Here is a 22,613-nt window from a genome sequence, read left to right on the forward strand (position 1 = left end):
GCCCAAGATTCAGTATAGCCCGGGCTTTTGCTAGGCTCGGTTTTATTAATCTTTTCTCTTGCTTTGATGTATCCGTGGCGTTCCAATTGGATTATACCATGGACATTTCCCAATTTTTTAGTTTCATTCTGAGAGTGCACTCAGGAACACCACAGAACGGTTTGGGGGCCAACGAAGCTCGAAGCTGCACCCTGTCTTGCTAGATTGTCGTCGATTTCATTCCCCTCAATTCCACAATGGCCGGGCACCCAGTACATGAGACTTAGTAGTGGGAGATACACAAATTATGTCACGCCTTTTTTGGATATTACCCAGGTAAAAACCATTTGCCATTTTTGTAACGATTGTCACACTTTACATGATCCACTTCCCCATAGAGCGTAACATAATTTGTGCATGACTCCAAGTCCACAGTCTAAGTGTGGGCATGGATTTTTCGGATTAATGCTAAATTGTAGAATTGTTATTTTGTTTTTGTTAGTCAACCTTAAATTTATTACTTTGTATCGTAAAATAGAAGTTTTATTAGACAAACTTACAAACAGTTTAAAATATACGTCATACGTCTATTAAGCTCAAAGTGTGGTGATTGTCATGAATAATGTATATAGTAGAATAGCTATCAGGAGAAAACAGAGAGATTGAAATTAAAAGCCCCACCCGCTTATGTTGTTGTAAAAGCAGATATCATCGTTCCGGTGTAATTGCATGAAGTAATCGCAAAGGTTTAGAATAGACCTTCAATTTCGCCCGTTTCAGTGTTCAAATCGATATCGAAGATCGATGGTCTAGTGGGTAGACCGGGCATTTTGGTGATCTCTCCACACATCGGAACGATGAATCCAGCACCGGCCGACAGGCAGATATCGTTGATGACCAGCTTGAAATCCTTTGGGGCATTTTTGGCGCTGGGATCACCGGTCAGCGACATGGCGGTCTTTGCCATGCATATTGGAAGATTTCCAAAACCCTGTAAAAATATTAATTACGTTAATAAACAATATTACAAAGGGTGATTCACTTTACCTTTTCAGTATATAGCCTGATAGCGTCCTTAACTTTGGGAGATAGCTCAATTGTTCCAGCTCCATACATTTCTTTGGCAATTTTGAGGATTTTTTCCTCAATCGTCATGTCCAGTTCGTACAACAGTTTGAAATCGGACTTAGTCTTACAAGCGTCGATGACTGCCTGTGCCAAGTCAGCTGCCCCTGCGCCACCCAATGCCCAATGATTGGATACGACAGCAGCGAAGGCTCCAGCTTGTTTGCAAGCCTTTTTGACTAGATCATGCTCAGCCTTGGTGTCGCTAGAATGAGCATTAATGGCAACCACAACAGGAACTCCGTATTTCAAGCCATTTTCGATGTGCTTCAGAAGATTGGGTAAACCCTTTTCTACCAGTTCCAAGTTTTCCATCGTATACTCCTTGCGAAGGGGTGCTCCGGAAATGACTGGAGGACCTCCACCGTGCATCTTGAGTGCTCGAACGGTCATCACCAAGACAACGGCATTAGGGATCTTTCCAGAAGCACGACATTTAATGTTGAAAAACTTTTCCATTCCAATGTCCGATCCGAATCCAGCTTCAGTTACCACGTAGCCTGGTTTTCCTACCAGCTTCAAAGCAATATCATCGGCTACGATCGACGAACAGCCATGTGCGATATTGGCAAATGGTCCTGCATGTACCATCACTGGAGTACCTTCCAACGTTTGCATCAATGTCGGCTCAATGGCGTCCTTAAGTAGAACCAACATGGCTCCTGTCACTCCAAGATCGTCAGCCGTAACAGGATTGCCAGTGCGATCGAAAGCCACGACCATTTTGGCAAGTCGTTGCTTCATGTCTTCCAGACTAGTAGCCAAAGCAAGGATCGCCATGATTTCACTTGAAACGGAAATAGAGAAGCTGGTGTCCCGAATCATGTTCTTCTCAGTCGGGGACAAACCGATAGTGATTTTACGAAGGTAGCGATCATTGACGTCCAACACTGAAATCGGATTTACAATATTAATGTTATATAGAATGACATTAGAGTCATCAGGCTTAATGGTCATTTGGCGTAACATTGTTTTATCATAAACAAGCATATCTCGAAATTCTGTTTATGTCCATCATACCAAACGATCTTTATTTTTTTCCTATCTTACCTCGAGTCCACACTACATTATGTGGATCAATGTTCAATCGCGAAAATCGTCGAATTTCTTCCGGTGTCAAAGCGTACGGATCAGTCTTTTCAATGCCCAATCGCTTTAGTCTACGCAATTGTATGGGAGAAAACTTCCTGGACCCTTTAATAGCCGGAACCAACCGTTCATAGAGAGCCTGATCGGTTTGCGTCGCTTCGTGAAAAATTCGCGCATCTAACTGAGCTGCCAATAGGTTATTCGCTGCCGTAACAGCGTGTATATCTCCGGTCAGATGTAGATTAAAGTCCTCCATCGGAATCACCTGAGAATAGCCGCCACCGGCTGCTCCTCCTTTGATACCAAACGTAGGTCCTTGCGATGGCTGACGAAGACAAGCGATGGAGTTGCATTGCTTGTGGGCAGTGAGGGCTTGTACCAACCCTACCAAGGTGGTACTTTTACCTTCGCCCAGAGGGGTAGGTGTAATACTGTTTGGATAGAAATAGCAGAGTTTTGGAACTGAAACTTAATATTTTAGAAATTATAACTTACCCAGCTACGACAACGTATTTTCCATTCTCTTCGTTCTTCAAGCGGTCCACCACCTTGAGGGAAATTTTAGCTTTTTTGTCGCCATACAAAGACACCTCCGAAGGAATCAGTCCAATTTCAGACGCCAACAGAGAGATATCCTTTGGTGTTTGGGACCGAGCGATTTCGATGTCACTAGAAGAAAAAAAAGATCAATCAGATTTTATTCATTTCCGTTAGATTGGCGAATAGATATGGGCGAACACGGGGTAGATGGTTCAGATTCTTGAACGTAATATGAATTTAATAACATAATTGATTTTGTCAGATGACTATCTTCTGCTTGATACGACCGATTGTTTTGTTCATAAAACCCTCTTTTATGGCTCTTCCGGTCAAACCACGAGATAAAATGTTCGGAAGTTACATAACTATCCCGCTTTCACTACGTTTGACTGGAAAAGCCGTAAAAAAAGGATTCTATGAATATGTATCAAATTTTAGAGTTGTGCATTAATATTGTGCTGTGCTCTTTGAATAGTTTCCTTACATACAGACTCATTTAAATAGTAACGGGGCAAGATGAGTTATTCTTCCTTCTTCTTCTTTTTTGGCATTTACGTCCTCACTGGGACAGAGCCTGCTTCTCAGCGTATTGTTCTTATGAACACTTCCACAGTTATTACCTGAGAGCTTTCTTTGCCAAAGTTGCCATTTTTCGCAGGTACGATGATACTTTATCCCTGGGTAAGTCAAGGAAATTTCCTTTACGAAAAGATCCTGGACCGACCGAGACACCTTCAGTATGGCTTTGCTTTGTAGCCGCGGACTCTAACCACTCGGCTAAATAAGCTAAAGAAGGCCCCAAGATGGGTTATTACTAGTTTTGAATTTATTTACACTAATACTTTATTTCTCCCTGCGCCTGGAATCATATTTTCCAGGGAGTAATGATATTAGATTTCTGATCGCTGTATCTGAAGTGTTCATTATAGGTTGTATGCACTGTTTTTGCATTTTTTTAAATAAATAATCAGTTCTTATACATTCTGATCTAGTAATTCTATTCAAACTACTGCGTAATACGGTTACCATCATTTATATTCCAGGAAAATATTATTTATTTAAGATTACAAACTGAGGGTGGGTTAAGAGCACAATCAGACCCTTGAATGTGCAATGTGGTTTAGTATATGGGAAATGCCATTGGTGGTTTGTAAACTTCTACGAGGTTTTCGAGACACAACAGGGCGCATGCACCGGGTTGTGGATAGGAGCGAAGGTATATCAATAGCATCTACTTAAAATGACAGAGCAAAAAAAACGTTCAATGAATAGGTAATGTAATGCGATCTCCTATGGTGTTCTAGTACTAATGTTTGATTTACTGGGAGTTTTGGCCTTGATAATACCAATAGCGACTTATCAGTTAATAAATATAATGAATAATATTTGTGGGCTTCGTAGCCGTGCGGTTAGTGTCACCGAGGCATTTAGCCGCATCGTGCTAAGGAGTGTGGGTTCGATTCCCGCCTCAGGCCGAAAAACTTTTCAAGAGGAATGTTTTCCGACTGTGCCACTGGGCGTTGCATGCTAGTCCGTTGTCTAGTGTGGTGCTTCCTTCAAAGGGCAAATAGCCCACTGGAAGCATTAACGTGTAGTGTCTTTTTAAATGAAATATTAAGGTACCGTGGGAATAGTAGGTGACAAAAATCGTACAATTGAGATTCTTTGAATCATAAAGACATTTATAATTGAAACAAATGAGCTCGTGTGTATTGTTTAGATTGACTTCCACCAATTATGAACAGTATTCTGAAATTTCGTGCAAAATTCCAGGAAAAACATATGAAAAAGTTTTTGAAAAATGACTCCTCTATTTTCACTTGTAAGTGAAAATTTTGTCGTTTTAAAAAATAAATTAAAAAACTGACACTTCAATTTACGATAAACAATAACATGAATAATATGTAAGCAACGAACATTTTATTTTTGAAAAAACTGAAGTTCGTAGGCACAAAAGTGAATTTGAACAAATTGAGATGTAAAATTGTGAAAAATAATGGAATCGATCTGATGGGCTTCGATCCCACGACTCCCAATATGCTAGACTGGTTAACTAACGCTAGACGCGTTAACCAATTACGACACAGAACGGGCAACGATTCTGCAGCGCCGTTGGCCAACCTAAATCCAAGGTCCGTAACGACCCCACATTCTCCTTCACAACTCTGCATCTCCTTTGGTTCTCTTAGATGCCCAATTCAACTCTTCTAGGCGTGCCTACGCGCCCAGTCTAGCGTATTCCGAGTCGTGGGCTCGAAGCCCACCAGAACGATTCATTTTTTTTCATGCTTGTTCGAATCAATCGACAACATTATTATTACATCATATTTATTGTTACATACTTCTTACACATCATGGGACAGCAATTGCATTCCTGTGTTGTATAATTTCTTATAATTGTACTTTGTACCTAGTTTGTTTTTACAAAGGTCGGAAGTAACGTTAGATAAATCTTCTGGAGAAATCATCCCCCGGTGTGGAGTTTCCAATAAAGTATTTAGAGATTTATAGAATTAAATAAAATAAACCTTCAATATTTTTAACTTTTTGATAGGGTTAACCCCTCCCCTATGACATGTAATCTTGCCGCGATAGGTGGGCTTACCCCATTAGTACTTAACGTTCAACGCTCTGTCATCGCAATCATCGTCATCTTCGAAACTTCAAAAACAGTTTTTCTGTTCGAAACTGAAAATTATTCGATAAAAAAGCGTTCACTGTGTTTCGGTTGGCGAAAAGAATACAGTGAACACATTTTCCTTTAAATTTTCTTGATAATGAACGGAAAAACTGCTTTTGAAAATTCCGAAATCAATGACGGATCCTGCCCCCTTAAATGGGAACCAAAGACATGTCCAGTCGTGGTGGTATCATAACATGAAATATTTGGTTAATGCCGCGTCTTCAAACATCTGGCATAGACGCATCAATCTTTCGGATGTGATCTAACGGTTATCCTGTTACCAGGCATCGGGGTAACAGGAGCCGTAGCCACGCTTTGATGCAGATAGGTTAGATTCTGTTTAAATAATTATAATCTTGTATAATAAGACACAAATGTTAATTTATTATGCTTCTCTTATTAAAATCATAATAAAAGAGTCACATTTATTATGTTGGTATCATAACACTACAACAACTTCATCCTCGCAAAATTCGCGCGATGAAGCTCTAAATTGTCACCGAAAAGTGGATCCGGACAATAAAAAATGACTTCCTATTTCTTCATTATTTCTAGTAAAGTTTCTATTACCGTAATTCGGGGTGTAGTTGATCAGTGGGGAGAAGTTGATCATTCACGTACCGACATGTATAAACTGTTAAGAGAGCTATTATTCGATTTCAATTAGCACAATTTATGTGGTGTCGTATTATCTGATGACTGCTCTTGATGATTCCTAATTCGGTTTGACAATCAACATAATTATATAATGGAAAAACAGATATTTTAGGAAATGTTTGATGAACTGTTGAATGGTTCTTCTGCACGAAATCAACTATTGACAAGGCTATATAAAGACACCATTTAAATAAACTGCTTCATACATTCCAGATATGTTCTGTGAATCTAGTTTTGACTTTGTATTATGGATAAACAACTATTTTCTGAGTAAAAAAATGTATTTTTTGTGTGTGAGTTGCTAATTTCAAAGAAAATTGCATACCTTCAGGCATGCATAATGTGGTGTATTCTGTAATTTACGACATTACAATTTTAAATTGATCGATATATCATTAAGTTGTAAGATTTTTGAGACTTGATCCAGATTCAGTGACTCTAAATTTAGTGAATAGCTTATCTCTTTATCTTATGAAACTCATCGCAATAATTGATCAACTTCACCCCGGAATCAAAAACTCCCCTGGGCTTGGGATTATATTTTCCAGGGAGCGATGAATTTTGATAATTGATCGCTGTTGTTAGTAGTTTTGATTAGATGTTGGGTAAATTTCAAAGCAAAGCAATGGCAACCTTTTTATTACAAAATTTAGATTTTATCTTCTGACCTTAAGATTCTGGTTAAACTACTGTACTATGCAGTTGGGCTGCACTAGGCTATCACTCATCAAAATTACTTTCACTTCGGGAAAATATAATTTCAAGATGGCGAGAAGATTACGAACTGAGGGTGGGTTAGGAGCACAATCAGACCCTTGAATGTGCAATGTGGGGTAGTAATTGGGAATGCCATTGACGGTTTGTAATCTTCTACGAGGTTTTCGAAAACCAACAGGGCGCGTGCACCGGGTTGCGGATAGGAGCAAAGGGAGATCAATAGCATCTACCTATAATAATAGAGCAAAAAGCCGTTCCATGATTAGGTAATGTTAAGCGATCTTCTATGGTGTTCTAGTACTATAAAATTCTTCACTCACTGGGAATTCTGGCCTTGATAATATCAATAGTGATAAAAACATAAAATAATACCTAATACTTAATAAGTACAATGTAGCTTCAATGTAGTAATAAATGAAATAAAATCAATTTTCTATACTTGACAAGGTTTTGAAGACAATCAATGAGTGAAAGAACTACCTATTAGAAAAGCCACATCAGCTAAGTCTATACATATACAAATGTTGGTCATAGGGTCATGGCGAGCATTCGATATGTATGTCTATGACTGATTCTGATCTAATAGGGGCACTAGAAGACCACGCGGACAATTTCGAAACAAATTATTTTTATACATCGGTCTTACGTTCCGAAAGGCTCAGCTATGCTGCAAAGTAATTTTATGAGTTATTCATTACTGCTGTTTAATTGTTTATAATTCTAACAAAACTACATAACTAACTCATTACTAATCACTGTTCCTATATTCTCTTTTTCTCTCCTTCTTATCTGTTGCATGATTATGAGCATCACTAATATAATGCATGAGCATGCACAATAAGAATAATTTCAGGATTGAAAGCAGTACATGGATACCTGGATAGAATAGCTTCGAAAAGGGCGCTCAAAATATAATATTTCTGGTCAGGGAAGTATTTCATCAAGGGTATGTAAAATTTTTCCATTATTAACACCTAGATCACACAAACAAATGAACTAATATCAAATATTTTTAAAATATTTTTATATAAATCAGCATCGTCAATCAGTGTAAAAACAGATAAAGTTTGTAAAGTTATCACCATCGATTAAATTGCGCTCTGTATAGTAATGTTCAATCAGTATCAAAATCTCCTAAAGCGTCGCATTGTGCCATCAGCAGCCCTTAGCATCACTCTCATATTGTTATTATTTTGTTGTTTATAAAATTTCTAGAAAGCGATCAGCATATTCTTTCTTACTTGTACAATGGCCGATCTATTTGGAATTTTAATAAGTCAAATCAAACTTCAAAACTCAAATTAAATTGCTTTCAGCACATTTACATTTTGCAGCATTAATCGCATTACTGTGTCAAGTCTTCTCCATTCCCTATACCCTACCCCAACCCTTCTTATCCTTTCCGATGGTGTTCAAGTGGTCCGCATAGACTATTACGGCCATTACCTATCCCTTACCCCGGCTTTGGACTGACTTGCGCTCTCATTGCCCCACCAAACGCTGCAAAATGAAAATGAAACTTCACCCCGGAATCAAAAACTCCACTTTTTGATTTATTAAAAATGTTTTTGTTATGAAGAGAAAATTTCGTCGTAATTTCGATTGTATAATTCGATAGATATCCAACCAGTACATGTTTTAAAAATATTTAGATTATAATACATGCATTCTACTAGGAGTTACAGAACAGAATCGCTCTAAAGTGATCAACTTCACCCCATTTTACGGTACATAGAAATTCATTTACGACGATTCTAAATGAAAACAGACGAAACCAGATTATAATATGAAAAGCTGTATATAACAAACTGACTAATGTTATTATTGACCTATTGCAATACTGACCTACGGGACTGAGGAAAAACTAGATCAATGCATCAAGTTTCCGATGTCGTTGTCTATAATCAGGAATGTAGTGAAACATAAATCAATGATAACTCACTAATTCCTGTTTAATCCTAATACTTATGGTTTTCTTTCACTAGTGAGTTCATATAGTTATAACATTGACCTCTTTTCAGACTAGTAGCATAAACGACTAAAATACTAGGGAATACATGACATACAAGGCCCGAAAAATGACGAGGCACTTCAGATAGTTCTTGTTCACGTATAGATGGAAGCACATTTCATGTATTTAACTTCAATAACGTTCATGCTAGACCCTCCCCTTGGTTATGCGACCTTGCCGCGATGGGAGGGCATAATCCATTAGCCCATATGATGGAAACCAAAGGCGTAACCTGTAGTGGTGGTATCACATTTTGGCATTTTTTGCTTAAAGCCGCGTCATAATTCATATGGCATAGACGCAATAATATCTCGGATGTGATCCAACGGACATTCTGCGTCATTGATAGAATTGATGCCCATTTCAAATAATTAATCTATTCGAAGTGGACATTAATACTATTGGTGACGTTCAGTTTGCCTTTTGCTAACCAGAATGATCCGTAGCCACTCTTACTATTAGCTAGCTAGATACATCGTTATCATATACGACGTAGGGAATACTTAGGAACTCTTAGGAAAATGACTAGTAGATTCACTGAGTAGAAATGAGTGGCGACAATCTTATTTTAATATGGTTTTTACATTGCCATAATAAGAAATACCTCTTTTGTAACAGCGGTATAAATAATCTAATTCCAGCTTCATTTTCGCAAAATTTACAAGTAGAAAGTAGGCGTTGTGAAGCATTGCATTTGCCACCGAAAAGTGAATCTTGTAGGAGACTGTAATAAAAGCCTAAGGTAACTTTACTCTTCAATGTTCACTATAAAAATGACTATGGAAATAAGACGCTGAGATCGATCATTAGGGTACACTTGCTAGTTTCGAAAAATTGTTGAACAGACAAGGAAAGCGACTTTTTTCTTTGAGGATATATGAACGTAATGACCAATAAATATTTTTAACAACAAAAAATGAAATTAACTAGAACTACTACTAAACAGCCTAATTTTGTTAAGACTTGACGACACTTGACATTTAAGACTCTAATCTTACGTAAAAGACAATAGTAATCAGAATAGCACTTGAATGACAAATTATTCAAAACCATTTCGACTAGACAGTATTAGTAATGCACTACTATTTCAAACAAATTCTACACTAGTATTTCAAACAAATTCTAATGGAGCTGCTGATTTTCATAATGCTTCCTTTTCTCAGAAGCAAGGGAATATGGGTACTTTTCAAAAACTACCACGTCACAATACTAATAAAAAAACAGTGTTCATGTGGGCGCCATTGCCTAGTCCGTCTGAGTATTGGTCCTGGTAGAGGGGAAACTTGGCAAAAGCCAGACCGAGGGTTCAGCCTTGACAAGTTAAGCTGTCAGGCAGCTCCAACTGAATACCATACAAAAAAAAAAAACAAAAAAAAAAAAAATAACGTTCATGCTAGAAAATGGATCTTTCATCAAATGGCTATCGTTTTGATATTCGATCGCAATCTATATAATTTTTATTTTCTGTCTATCATGGTCAAAAGATGCTTGAAGATGCCATCTGTGCTACAACTTGTCAACATAGACTCTGTATGTTATTTCCAAGAAGTGCATTAATTAACAACATATATTTTCATGTCATGGATTTTTTCAAGGATTCTTCATGAGTTTTAACAGGAATCATTCTAAGAATTTATCAAGGTTTCAACCAAGAATTCCACTGAGCAGACCTCTGAGCATTGTCCTCTGAAAACCACTGAAGGGATTTCTTGGTGTACCCTTGGTGAAGAAATTCCGTGGTTTTCTCTAGTATTACTTTACCGATTACTTCAGGGTTATTCAACGAATTATTTTATTCATTTCAAATATACCCCTTGAGATTTATCTGAGGATTTCTTTTTCTTGCAGTCATCTTAGTAGTTTTGAGATTCGCCGTTCATATTTTCTAGAGAGCCTTTTTTGGATTCGTCCATTACTACACTTGAAGAAAGTGAGAAAAGCAGTTATCTCCCCAGAAACTCCTTAGCGATTCTACCAGTTTTTTAAGAATTCTTTTAAATATTCTTGCCAGATTTCTCTAAGACTTCTTTTATAAGGACTTTATAAAAAAATCCGAGAATATAAGGAATTTTGACAGAGTTCCAGGAAAATATTTTTACTTCAGAAGAATCTCTGTTTGTTATTTTTTCAACGTATATTCCAAAATTTTCTCTAAGGCTACCTCTATGAGTTTCGCTGGGAATTCCTCAAATAATAATATCTTTAATAATATCAAACATTTTATCTTGATCAACTAGGAATAACCATGAGCATACTACTAAATACCGTGCAACATAGAGACAATTATCCAAGAATATCCTTAACCCTCTAATACCCAACCCCGCCTTTAGACGGGGTACACTTTGGAATTTTGTGTATTTTTTCGTTGCTCGGAAAACAAAATTATTTCATTTTTAGCTTAAATCTGGACTCATAACACGCATATAAGAAATGTTTTTATGGCTTTTGAAACTTTTTAGTATTTTTGAAAATTGTTTGAAAAATTGTATTCTTATATAACCTACAAATGACCGGGGTTCATTCAACGTGTTATATGAAAATCGTACCTCTTATATTTTTCTACGATCAACCAATCACGAAAGAAAAGCTTGGTGGTATTAAAATAATTTCAAACCAGTTTTTCCGTTAATTACACGGAAAATAGAAAGAATTCCATAAAAAAAAAATATGTTTGTTGAAATGATTCGACAACATTATAAATACAACATTCTTAATGTTAGTTCTTTCATCATGGGACAGCCATTCTGCTGTCTGCTCTATGAAATTTCCACCGAATTTGACGTAGGATAACTGTTCGGGAAAAATCAAACGGAATCCTTTAATAAAGTATTTATAATCGTTTTTGAGTGTATACACCTATACCCCATTTTATGTTTGAACTAGCTTTGTATAGACATTTTGCGAGATTTCTGTGCGTTATCTTATATTGGAACTTTTCAATCAACGTCTTCCTTTTAATCGGCTGTCCGAAGTAGACATAATAATATCGTAATGTTTGGCAACCTCTTTTAAAGAAGTTCCATGATTTATAATAGCTTTTAACGCTTTGAGTATAGTGTTTCTTCGTTCTGTTTTTCTACGATAATTGTGAATTTTGTATACTTATAGCAACCTAATTAAGTTTAAAAGAGAAAACAAAAAAACATCAATCTCTAATGAGAAACTTTTTACTTGCCCCACGTGATTAGAAAGTTGGTAGTGATTCAAATTAGATATTTTTAGGTCTACGTCGAATCAATTCTAAAACTTTTTTTTATTGCAGTTTGAAAATATCAGAGAGTACAACTTAGAAGTGGTACAGAAAATTATTTTCCGCAGCTTTTTTCTACTGAAAATATTAAAATAAGATTGCACGCCACCAACTTGTAACGGAGTAATAGTTAAAAGGCTATCAATCTTTCGCTCTATTTTGCAAAAATGGTTGAAAAATCTCAGGAATCTCTTACCTATTTTAATGTTGTGAATGGCTTAAAAGGTTTACGCATGAATTTAAACCGATAATTTACATATTCAGTAAAATATACCAATTATTTTCACTTACCCTATATACCCACTTGCCCCGCGGTACCCTACTCAGAAAGTTGAATGACTTCATCGCTTGACATAGTCAATTGAAACCATACATGTCCATGGAATGGAAATTTGGCTGTACTTGAATAATTGTCTGTGAACTTTATTTGAAGGTCGCCAGTGTCTTTTCAATTTGATAAGCAGACTCGTCCCCCAATAGTGCACACGAGCAGTCATAATCTTTTCAAACTGTTTGATTTACAGTTGAATAGAAAATCGGTTCTTCGCATCTAAATTTCATGATCATCAATTTCTATCATGCAATATTTTATTCATGCCGACTAGCAGGACATGTTTAGTTTTTACTATTAAATACTGTTGAAAATTTGATTTCGTGTTTCAATCAGAAACATTATTTACGTTTTTTGATATGAGAAAAGCCTAGATAAATTTTAGCCATAATTTACAATGTGTTTGTCGGTTTAGAAGCAATTCTGTCGGAAGCAATTTTGTATGAGTTTTTTAATATCTTTTCGCACAGTGAACTCAAATCACAGTGTTTCTCTCTATGCTCTATGCTTAAACTGAATATTGTTGTATGCGTTTGAAACGCAAATACCGTTTTGACTCATATTCCGAACACTTAAGACTAACAGTGACTTCGAATGCATCTGATTGGCATAAATTGGCTGATATTTGTGTAAATTTTAATTTCTTCGCAAAGTCTAACTGTTAGCTGTTGATTGTATCGATAATAATGTTGATTTAGTTAGTTTTACTATTGTTTTTACGTAAAAGTATGGAACAACATTTTGATTCAAATGCCGAACACTGTGTTCATTCTGTCTCATATTCCGAACACCTTGATTCAAATTCCGAACAGCATAAATAAATCGTATTCAAATGAATAATTTCGAAAAAAAATTATCTGAGCCGGTTCTACTGGTCTCAAACAAGAGAATCATTACTACGCCCGCGGAATAAATTATATTGGAGACGTTAAAATTGAATTGCAATTGACTACCACTTTCTTGTTATTTGGTGACATATTTCAACGAAACATTTCAACCAAATCGCCATACAAAAACCGAGTGTTTGGAATATGAGTCTATTCGGAATTTGAGACAATACGGTACTTATTGCTCAGGATTGGGAAAAAACATGAAAATCACTCTGCAGCAGCCAAGCAAAGCAAATCACAGTCATCGAAGCCAGTGAAACTCACGCCCAGCGCTGCTGTATGCAAAAAGCCTAGAAAATAGCAAAACACTCGTTGCTAAGGGGTGGTCCATTAATTACGTAAGGGTTTATGGGGGGAGGGGGGGTTGAAGACTTCTTACGCACCACACAAAATATTTTTGGTTTTCATACAAAAAATCTTACCATGGGGGGAGGGGGGGGGGTTTGAAAAACTGCTAAAATTGTCTTACGTAATTAATGGACAGCCCCTAAGGGCAACTCAAACTTACTGTAGAAAAATGTTCTACCTGTTTCCCGCTTTTAGAGCCTTCAATGACACTAATGATTTGGAAAATTCATGCACCCAACATAATTGAGATTCACATTTTTGAACTACTATGGACCAATGCACGCGTTCATTCGTTGACACTTGAGCGGTGCCGTGTTATTTACGTAACCAAGGGAACGAATGAATTCGGCACCGCTCAAACGTCAAATTAGTGAGCTCGTGCATTGGTCTATACTGTTGTACTGGGAAGACCCACGTGAGTATCTCGAAATTACTCGTTACTACCGTTTTGACTCATATTCCGAACACTTAAGGACAACAGTAACTTCAAATGCATCTGATTGACATAAATTGGTTAATATTTGTGTAAATTTTAATTTCTTCGCAAAGCCTAACTGTTAGCTGTTGGGTGTACCAATAATAATGTTGATTTAATTAGTTTCAGTATTGTTTTTACGTAAAAGTATGGAACAACATTTTGATTCAAATGCCGAACACTGTGCTTATTCTGTCTCATATTCCGAACACCTTGATTCAAATTCCGAACAGCACGAATAAATCGTATTCAAATGAATAATTTCGCAAATAAATTTATCTGAGCTTGTTCTACTGTTCTCAAACTCGAGAGTCATCACTTTTCCCGCGGTAAAAATTATATTGGAAAAATTAAAATTGAATTGCAATTGACTGCCATTTCCTTGTTATTTGGTGACATATTTCAGCGAAACATTTCAACCAAATCGCCATACAAAAACCGAGTGTTCAGAATATGAGTCTGTTCGGAATTTGAAACAAAACGGTACTATTACCATTCCCAGCACTGACTTTGATAGGTTGGCAGTGATATTGATCATTATTGCTAAGTATCCATTGGTTTCTTTGTGTTACCGCATTTCAAGCCGAGTTAGATAAGATTTGCAGGTCTGAAGCAAACAGCAATATAAAGCTAAACAAATACAAAATGCTAGCAGATATTTTGTACCTATATTCTTCGATAAATCATCTCAGGAAAAGATATGTGTGACTATTGAAGGTATTGATTACATAAGGCGGTCATATATAGCCAACTCTCCCTAACTCGATATTTTATATCTCGATATTGAGTTTGAGAACCATAGTAAAATTTGGTTTTCATGGCTACCTTGATGATCCCTTGAAACTAAGTTGCACTTAAAGCTATCAGTACACGCTTTGCCAAATGTGCAAATATTATGCTAAGCATAAATCAATAGACAAACATCGGTTTCAACTCTGACCAAATCTTTGCAATGTCGAACATTTGTTTGGCTCTGTACCGATCCAAGCCAAATATTTGGCATAATGTACTGATAGCCTAACCCGATGGTCCCATCAATATCAAGTTATGGAGAGTTGACTGTATTACACATTTTAAATTGTACCACTCAACTAGGTCGTAATAGAAACACTTTAAACTACCGATAGTCTTCCATTCGCAATGTAATCACGATAAACACCTCATTATCTCTTGATGAAACTAATTACAGTTGTCACACTATTTGAAATACATACGCACATCACTTCAAACCGGTAGATAAACGCACTTCACTACAGCCACTTACCTCGGCACCTGTTCCAGCGGTTTCAACGGCAGTGTCTTAATCGTCCAGCGGAACTCCATATCGATCAACCTCTTGGCGACTCTCTGAGCAGACTGAACGGTGTTTTGCATCAGCATTGCCACGGTCATTGGGCCAACGCCACCCGGTACTGGAGTGACATACGATGCCACCACCAGGGCTTCATCATACTTCACATCCCCCACCAACCGTTGTCCACTCTTCTTAGTCGGATCTGGTTTCAAACGTGTCCGGTCGAGCGGTGAAGAAGGCATGTAACGAAAATTTGACGAAAGAATAACAATATCAGTAGCAGTACAGTAAAGACAGTTGATAATAGAGTTAGAAGAGTTGTGAATGTATCAGTTCTACGGGTAGGTCAAATCTGGTCAAACAGCTCATCTCAGTATTAACATCCTTTTTGCACATCCAAGTCCAAAGCCAAAATGTTTGTATGAGATGGACTACAATATAATGTCGGCGTCTATACCTATGGGTTCAAATCGAAAATCCTATTACCGGATTTGTCCGGTAGATAGATTAAAACCTTAACCAAATAGGGATAAGTAGTTCAAAAAGCACCCACCATTCCAAATATTTTCTAGATTCCGATATGGAAAATCATTTGAATTCATATATGTATTGTTTTCGAAATTGTGCAGATTTCAACAAAGAAAAGTGAACAACATTTTGACGCATTTTGAATCACTTTCTCCTTACCAAGAAATGATAACGATAGCATGGTTATCTCCTTTTGCGTCTCTCACTGCTTGTCTGATTCTTCTAAAGTTCTTATGACTATCTCTTCTTGTTATATATATATGAATAAATTAGAAGCAATATCATTACAGCTCAAATGACTTGATCGTTTGTCTCTTTTTGTTTTCTTATCCGCAACATTACAGCTAAATCAATCAGTGTTCTCGACAGGTTTTTCGGCACGATGAACGATCACCATACATTGAATCAAAACGAAACCTTATAGAATAAGCTTTGATGGCTCAAAGTTGTGCGATAGAGTATCATTTCATATTGCTGGGTAACGTCCACAAATAACGTAACGCAAAAATGGTAGTTTTTCAAATTCCCTTCCTTCTTATATCTCGCTTTTAAAGAGAATCTTCGAAAGATTTGTATGGATTTACAAAACTCGGTTGCCATCTTATTGTGTGACGTAATTTATGGCGTTTCCCTACAGAATTAGGATCCTTCGATTTGACCAAAGTTGTAAGTAATTTGTAATTTGAACTTAATTATAAACGATAACCTGTTAGTTGAACTTTACATCGGGTCAAGGAAACGAAGTAAGTGAAGTGAGGATTGATGAAAAGAAAAGAAATCGATCATATCAGATGAACGGTTATGATTGACGTTCTATTATATGTATGCCATTGTCGAAATCATCCTATCGCATATAAAAAAATGTTGTCAATTTCACTGCGATTTTTTGATTACTTGACCATTAATTTTGATTATGGAGTTACACCAGAAATCTAACGGGGATTCTAACATAAATTTGCTTCAAACATTATTCTAGAAGTCTATCTACCTATTTCTTAGGATTTCTTTCCAAAATAGTTCTCAGAATTCTCACATTAATTCATCAAAGCAGCATTCCAGGGATTCCTGGATTTATTCCTGTAAGAATTACTACAAATCACTTTAGAAGAATTATTTTAGAGATACCTGCATTTGCAAGAAATACTCTAGGGGCTGCTAGACAATTAGCTAATAAAAAAATCACGGAGTGCTTCGGGGCCTTCCTTAGCCGAGTGGTTAGTGTCCGCGGCTACAAAGCAAAGCCATGCTAAAGTGTCTGTGTTCGAATCCCAGTCGTTCCAGGATCTTTTCGCAATGAAATTTTCCTTGACTTCTCTAGGCATAGAGTATCATTGTACCTGCCTCACGATTTACGAATGCGAAAATGGCAACTTGGGCAAAGAAAGCTCTTAGTTAATAACTGTGGAAGTGCATAACACTATGTTGAGAAGCAGGCTTTGTCTCAGTGAAGATATAATGTCACGAAAAAGAAGTATGGCGGAAATCGATATGATATCGATATACTTCTCACTGTATTATTTCAACACTCCACAAACAAATATCACAAAATTGGATTTACTTGGATTATTAAGGCTAAGTATACTATAGCCCGTCATTTGTTTTAGCAGAAATGATGAATTTGTTGCTTGCAATTGTAAAGTGATAAAATTCAGTCTTGATAGTTTATTTTGGCTTGAAAAAGTATCACTGTACGCGCTAACATGCATAAAGTATGCTGTTACTTTTTCAGCTGTGTCAGTGCAAAACCAACTGATTTTCTTTTATTCGAAATCGTGAGATGAATTAGCAACAATCATCAACGACGCGTACAAATTTCAGTGACGGCCTACTTCGCCTTAAACTCGTTAAGGGCATAAATGGAGCAAAAATATCGAAAAACAAGTTTTCGCGACTTCAGTATTTTTCAGTATAAACAATAATGCTGACCAAGTTTTCAGCGTAGACCTATATCTTATTTCCCAGATTTTCGTGCTTGAGAAGTCGAAGTATGGCTGCAGTTTATATTCATCCTCAATATATGTGTGTTAGAAATGATGCTGCTGGTAGAGGGGTAGTGACATTGCAATACATTTCTTCTTGAGATTATTGATCGACCTTTCAACTCCCTTTTACAACAGTTGCAAGGCTATACGTATGAGTAGGTATGGCCCTCAAATATTTGAATGTCTTGTAAACAAAAACATTCACTCGTGTTTCGCTTTGATAACGGTCAAGTATAATAACTGTTGCTATTTTCTGTCTACTTTTGATAATCTTTTGACCCGACAACATCGCGAGAGGTCTATGTTTATATGTGTTGGCAAACAAACTACTGCTGCTACTTACAGCAGTATTCTATTATATAGTAAGAATTACTCCGTTGAAAAGAAAATAGTGCACTTTTACTCTAGACTCGAGTCTAGTACACGACACTGAAAACGGCCTTACAGTTGAGGTCGAAATACGCGTATCTGTCAAAGGATACAAACTCTAGTGGAATTAAATGGTATACAGTCGAATTTCGTTCGTTGCATTACGTTTGATTGCACTTCGTTTTAATTGGGCTCCCGTTAAGTGGGCTATAGCCCACCTAAAACGAAGGCAAACGACATAAACCTTAATTTGTCAATGTTGGTAGCACTGAATTTCTATTGTAATCGGTTATTTGACAGCTTAAAACTTAGCCCGATCAGTGAAAATCTTTCACTAGGTGGGCTACGGGTTTTTTCATCTACTTATGAGTAATCAGTTGGCTAAAATGATAACTAGAGTCGGTTAAGACCAAATCAATCGTAGATGGATTTCTAGAAGAGGAAAAACATGTAGGGCTATCAGGGTATTGAATTGATAAATATCCTGAAGAGCACTCATTAAATAAAATTCTGCCGTTGGAATTACTTTGAGAATTATTCCATGACCGATGTTTGGCATTAAAGTCACCAATGACAAAAATTTTTGACTTATTGCGAGTCAATTTTCGCAAGTCAGTTTGGGATGGTACACAAATTATGTCACGCTAAATTTCAACTTTTTCGACCCCCTCCCCCCTCCTTTGTAACTTTTTTGGTATGAGTTCTCCGAAATTTTTGTATGGCTTGTCACGCTTGGCTTGATCCCCTCCCCCCCTTGGAGCGTGACGTAATTTGTGCATGACCCCTTTGGAGCAAATTAACTTGCTGTCCAGAGCATTGAAAAGGCAAATAGGCAGCTATGAAAGTATATTTACCAAGCTGTGTTTCAACAGAAACACCTAAAGTTTCAAAAACTTTAGTTTCAAATGACGAAAACAGTTGATGTTTTATACGCATATGAATGATGATTGCAACACCCCCACATGCCCCATCAAGTCGATCATTACTATAAACAAAAAAGTTAGGATCTCTTTTGAGTTTAGATCCTGGTTTCAAATACGTTTCAGTAATAACTGCTATATGCACTTTATTAGCTGTAAGAAAATTAAACAGCTCGTCCTCTTTACCATTCAAAGAACGAGCATTCCAAATTAAAATATTTAAATTATTATTTGGATCCATTAGAAAAGCGTAATCCAATAACAATTTGATTAGTAAATTTTACACCAACTTGGACTGCTTCAGTCATAGTGGTGGCTTTAAAATTTGCATCAATCATTAGATTCAATTGTTCAGTTAGAAAATTAAAATCAGAGGCAGACATATCACTTGAAGTGAATACATTATCTGATGATTTCCCATTAGAATTTTCGGTAGACGAGGAGGTGGAGTAGATGTTACCTGTAGCGGTAGGGTACTCATAGTACGAATAGGGGAGGAGTTTAAATTAGCTGCTACGATATCGGCAAAGTATTCACCGTGGGTAGATACATTCGAATTTGAAAGATTCGAACGGCTACCCGACGGATTAAAATTAGTTTGTGAATGAGCATGATTATGATCTTCCTGATGGGCAGTGTTGATAGACTCACACTCAAAATCTCAATCAATACGCTCTCCCGTGAGAGCAAACTCATTAGAGATCTGCTTCGCAAATCTCACGCTTGAGATTTTGATGCAAAATCAACTCAAACCGTAAAAAATGATTCAGTCGCAAAACCCGGCAAAAACTCGTGAAACCCGAATGTTGTTGTTTACGTTAGAAAGGATTAACATAATTTTACCAGACTAACAAGAAATTATTGCCGTGTGTGAGTAAACTGTGGAAATACGAGACAATGAGTTAAAAAGGTGAGCCAACTCATCCATGATTTTTTGACTGCTGAGTTGCATGATTGACAACTCACGCATGAAAAATATCAAGCGTGAGTTGTGAGAAATTGAGTTTTTCACAACACTGCTGATGGGTATGATTCCTAATCAAGCGATCGTTAACAGAAAAATGAGTATTGTTCGATACTCTACCAGGAAAATTCCAGAAACGACCGTTATCGTAACGGATATTATCCTTCATCTGCCTGGCACGAGCCTCAACGACTCTTTTGCATGAAGGACAGTCCCAAAAATTTGACTTATGATTAGCCCCGCAATTAGAGCATATGAACTTGGTGGTATCTTCCTTCACTGGACAGACGTCCTTAGTCCTTAGCATCCATGCGGCAATTTTTTGACCCCACTTTTGGCATCGGCGGCACTGAGTGGGGTTCTGGTAATTTCCTCCAGGTTTCTGAAAATGTTCCCATGTCACACGGACATCGAACAAAAGTTTTGCTTTTTCTAAAGCTTCACAATTATTTAGTTCTTTTTTGTTAAAGTGAACTAAATAATATTCTTGAGAAAGCCCGTTCCGAACAATGCCATATTGGGTTCTCTTTTTCATAATGATTACTTGGACTGGTAAATCAGTATTCCATCGAGCATCGAACTGATTGCTCATTTCGATACAATTATTCATATTACCTTTGGAAGAAAGTTCGCATTCCGGGGAAGCGTCCTTTCTTCCATTCTTGCCACGTTTAGTGACAGTTTTGAATCCCACTTTTTTGGAAGGAAGTTGTGAATTCAGAGATTCACCCTTCCTATTGTTAGTTGTTGATACCATGTTTAGTTAATAAACGAAAGAAGACGTGACCTTCAAGAGGTTTGTTTCCCAAAACGGTGTCCAAGAAGGATTACCACCGCTAGCTTTCGCCAACGGGTCCAACGAAAAATCGAAGGCACGGGTCCAAACAAGGATCGTAAAGGGATCAATAGTAGAAAAAATAGTACTGAAAAGTACTGTTTAAGTAGCACTGAAAAGTACCGTTTTTAATTTTAGCACTGAAAAGTACTGTTTATGTAGCACTGAAAAGTATTGTTTTATTGCTTTAGGTAGTTTTTAAGAAAACATCCAAGAGCAGAGAGAATTCGTGTACGCACAGCACGAAGGTACGATGCGCACTTGACAAAGTTGTAACTAATGAATGTATCTAACAGTATCAGTCCAATACTAATACAGTCATCCAAGTGAGCCAAAATTTTGGGAGGACACTCAGAATCTGAAATAAAATCAGATAAGCAGTGTGGAGTAAGAACAAGATTTTGAACCACCCAAGTATATACGTCTTGGAAGAATTCGGCAAAAAGATTGCAAATTTCTTCAGGGTACATACATACACGCAATACATAAGGAAGTGGTTGGATTGAAGTTTGGTTTTCACATAATTGTTGGACAGGACTTTATCTGAAGTTCATTTTTTGAGTTATATTGCTCAAATGCATTGCATTGATTGCAAAATTTAGTTGATCACATATATCCAAATATTTTGCTAAATATCGTCATTGTGTTGATGAAGTTTTTGTGCGCGTTATTTGATTTTTTTATGTTCATGTTAAATTAGATTTATTTATTTATTTGGTGGTGTATTCATCTGACAATATTGTGTTTCTAAATGAATCTATAGTTAGAGCATAAACGTCAATATTAAATAAAATCTATGTTATCATACATTTGATTGAAAACGTTAATCATTGATCGAATTGGCTCGTTCGAATCGTAGGCGTGGAGTCGTCGTGGTAAGCGAGAGCAATCATTGGAGCGGAACGTATATGCTGACACGTTTAAGGCTCCCCCAGATCTAAGCGATTTTTTACGGCGACAGCGACAAACAATCGCCGCGATTTCGCTGATGTTTCGCTGCATGCACTGTTTGATGGGCGCGTCTAAGATACAGCGATGCGATTTCGCAGCGATTCGCGTCGTGTCTGTCAAGATGGTTCCATAGAAGAGTGCTTGCAGCGACATAACAACGAAATCGCGACGATATTTTGTCGTTGTCGCCGTAAAAAGTCGCGTAGATTTGGGGGAGCCTAATCTAATCTAACGATCCCAGTAAGTTAGGAGCATCAAGTTCCCCAGTCAGGGCCTTCGAGATGAACACAGCCTTGGCATTTTCACTGCGTAGTTGTAATGGTTCGATTTGCAGCAGCTGGCATCTAGCTTCGTACGGAGGCAGGTTCACAGGTTCATTCCAAAGGAGCAACTGCAAAGCAAATCTTAAAAATTTGCGCTGCACAGCTTCAATTTGGCCAATCATTGTTGCATGATAGGGATCCCAGACAATAGAGGATGATTCCAGTATAGGACTTTTTTTAGCATAACGACGATAAAGATGGTTGCCTAGAACTTTGTATCTCTGGCTGCAAGCTTTAAACGAGGCTCTATTTAACGATGATCGATTAGTGCGGTATTTTCGATGAGCAGCATTCCGTTCCTTTTTACGTATCCGAATAAGACAGGATAGTTTTGTGTTTATGTGCCGCCACA

At 37.2% G+C, this 22,613-nt stretch overlaps 1 protein-coding gene across 2 annotated transcripts in view; it reads right to left on the reverse strand.

The window, feature by feature from the left end:
* Window positions 1-467: 467 nt before the first annotated feature.
* The window catches only part of LOC5567414 (C-1-tetrahydrofolate synthase, cytoplasmic), an 87,621-nt gene continuing 65,475 nt past the window's right edge, over window positions 468-22,613 (reverse strand). For both annotated transcript variants that reach the window (XM_021854796.1, XM_021854786.1), the window contains 5 exons: window positions 15,360-15,591; window positions 2,689-2,862; window positions 2,155-2,624; window positions 1,027-1,994; window positions 468-970 (listed from right to left, as the gene is read on the reverse strand). In XM_021854796.1, coding sequence (XP_021710488.1) covers window positions 728-970; window positions 1,027-1,994; window positions 2,155-2,624; window positions 2,689-2,862; window positions 15,360-15,591 — 2,087 coding nt within the window. In that variant the 3' untranslated portion in view covers window positions 468-727. The remainder of the gene's footprint in view (window positions 971-1,026; window positions 1,995-2,154; window positions 2,625-2,688; window positions 2,863-15,359; window positions 15,592-22,613) is intronic.

The sequence above is a fragment of the Aedes aegypti genome, chromosome 1 (assembly GCF_002204515.2).
Source record: "Aedes aegypti strain LVP_AGWG chromosome 1, AaegL5.0 Primary Assembly, whole genome shotgun sequence".
Taxonomy (NCBI): domain Eukaryota; kingdom Metazoa; phylum Arthropoda; class Insecta; order Diptera; family Culicidae; genus Aedes; species Aedes aegypti.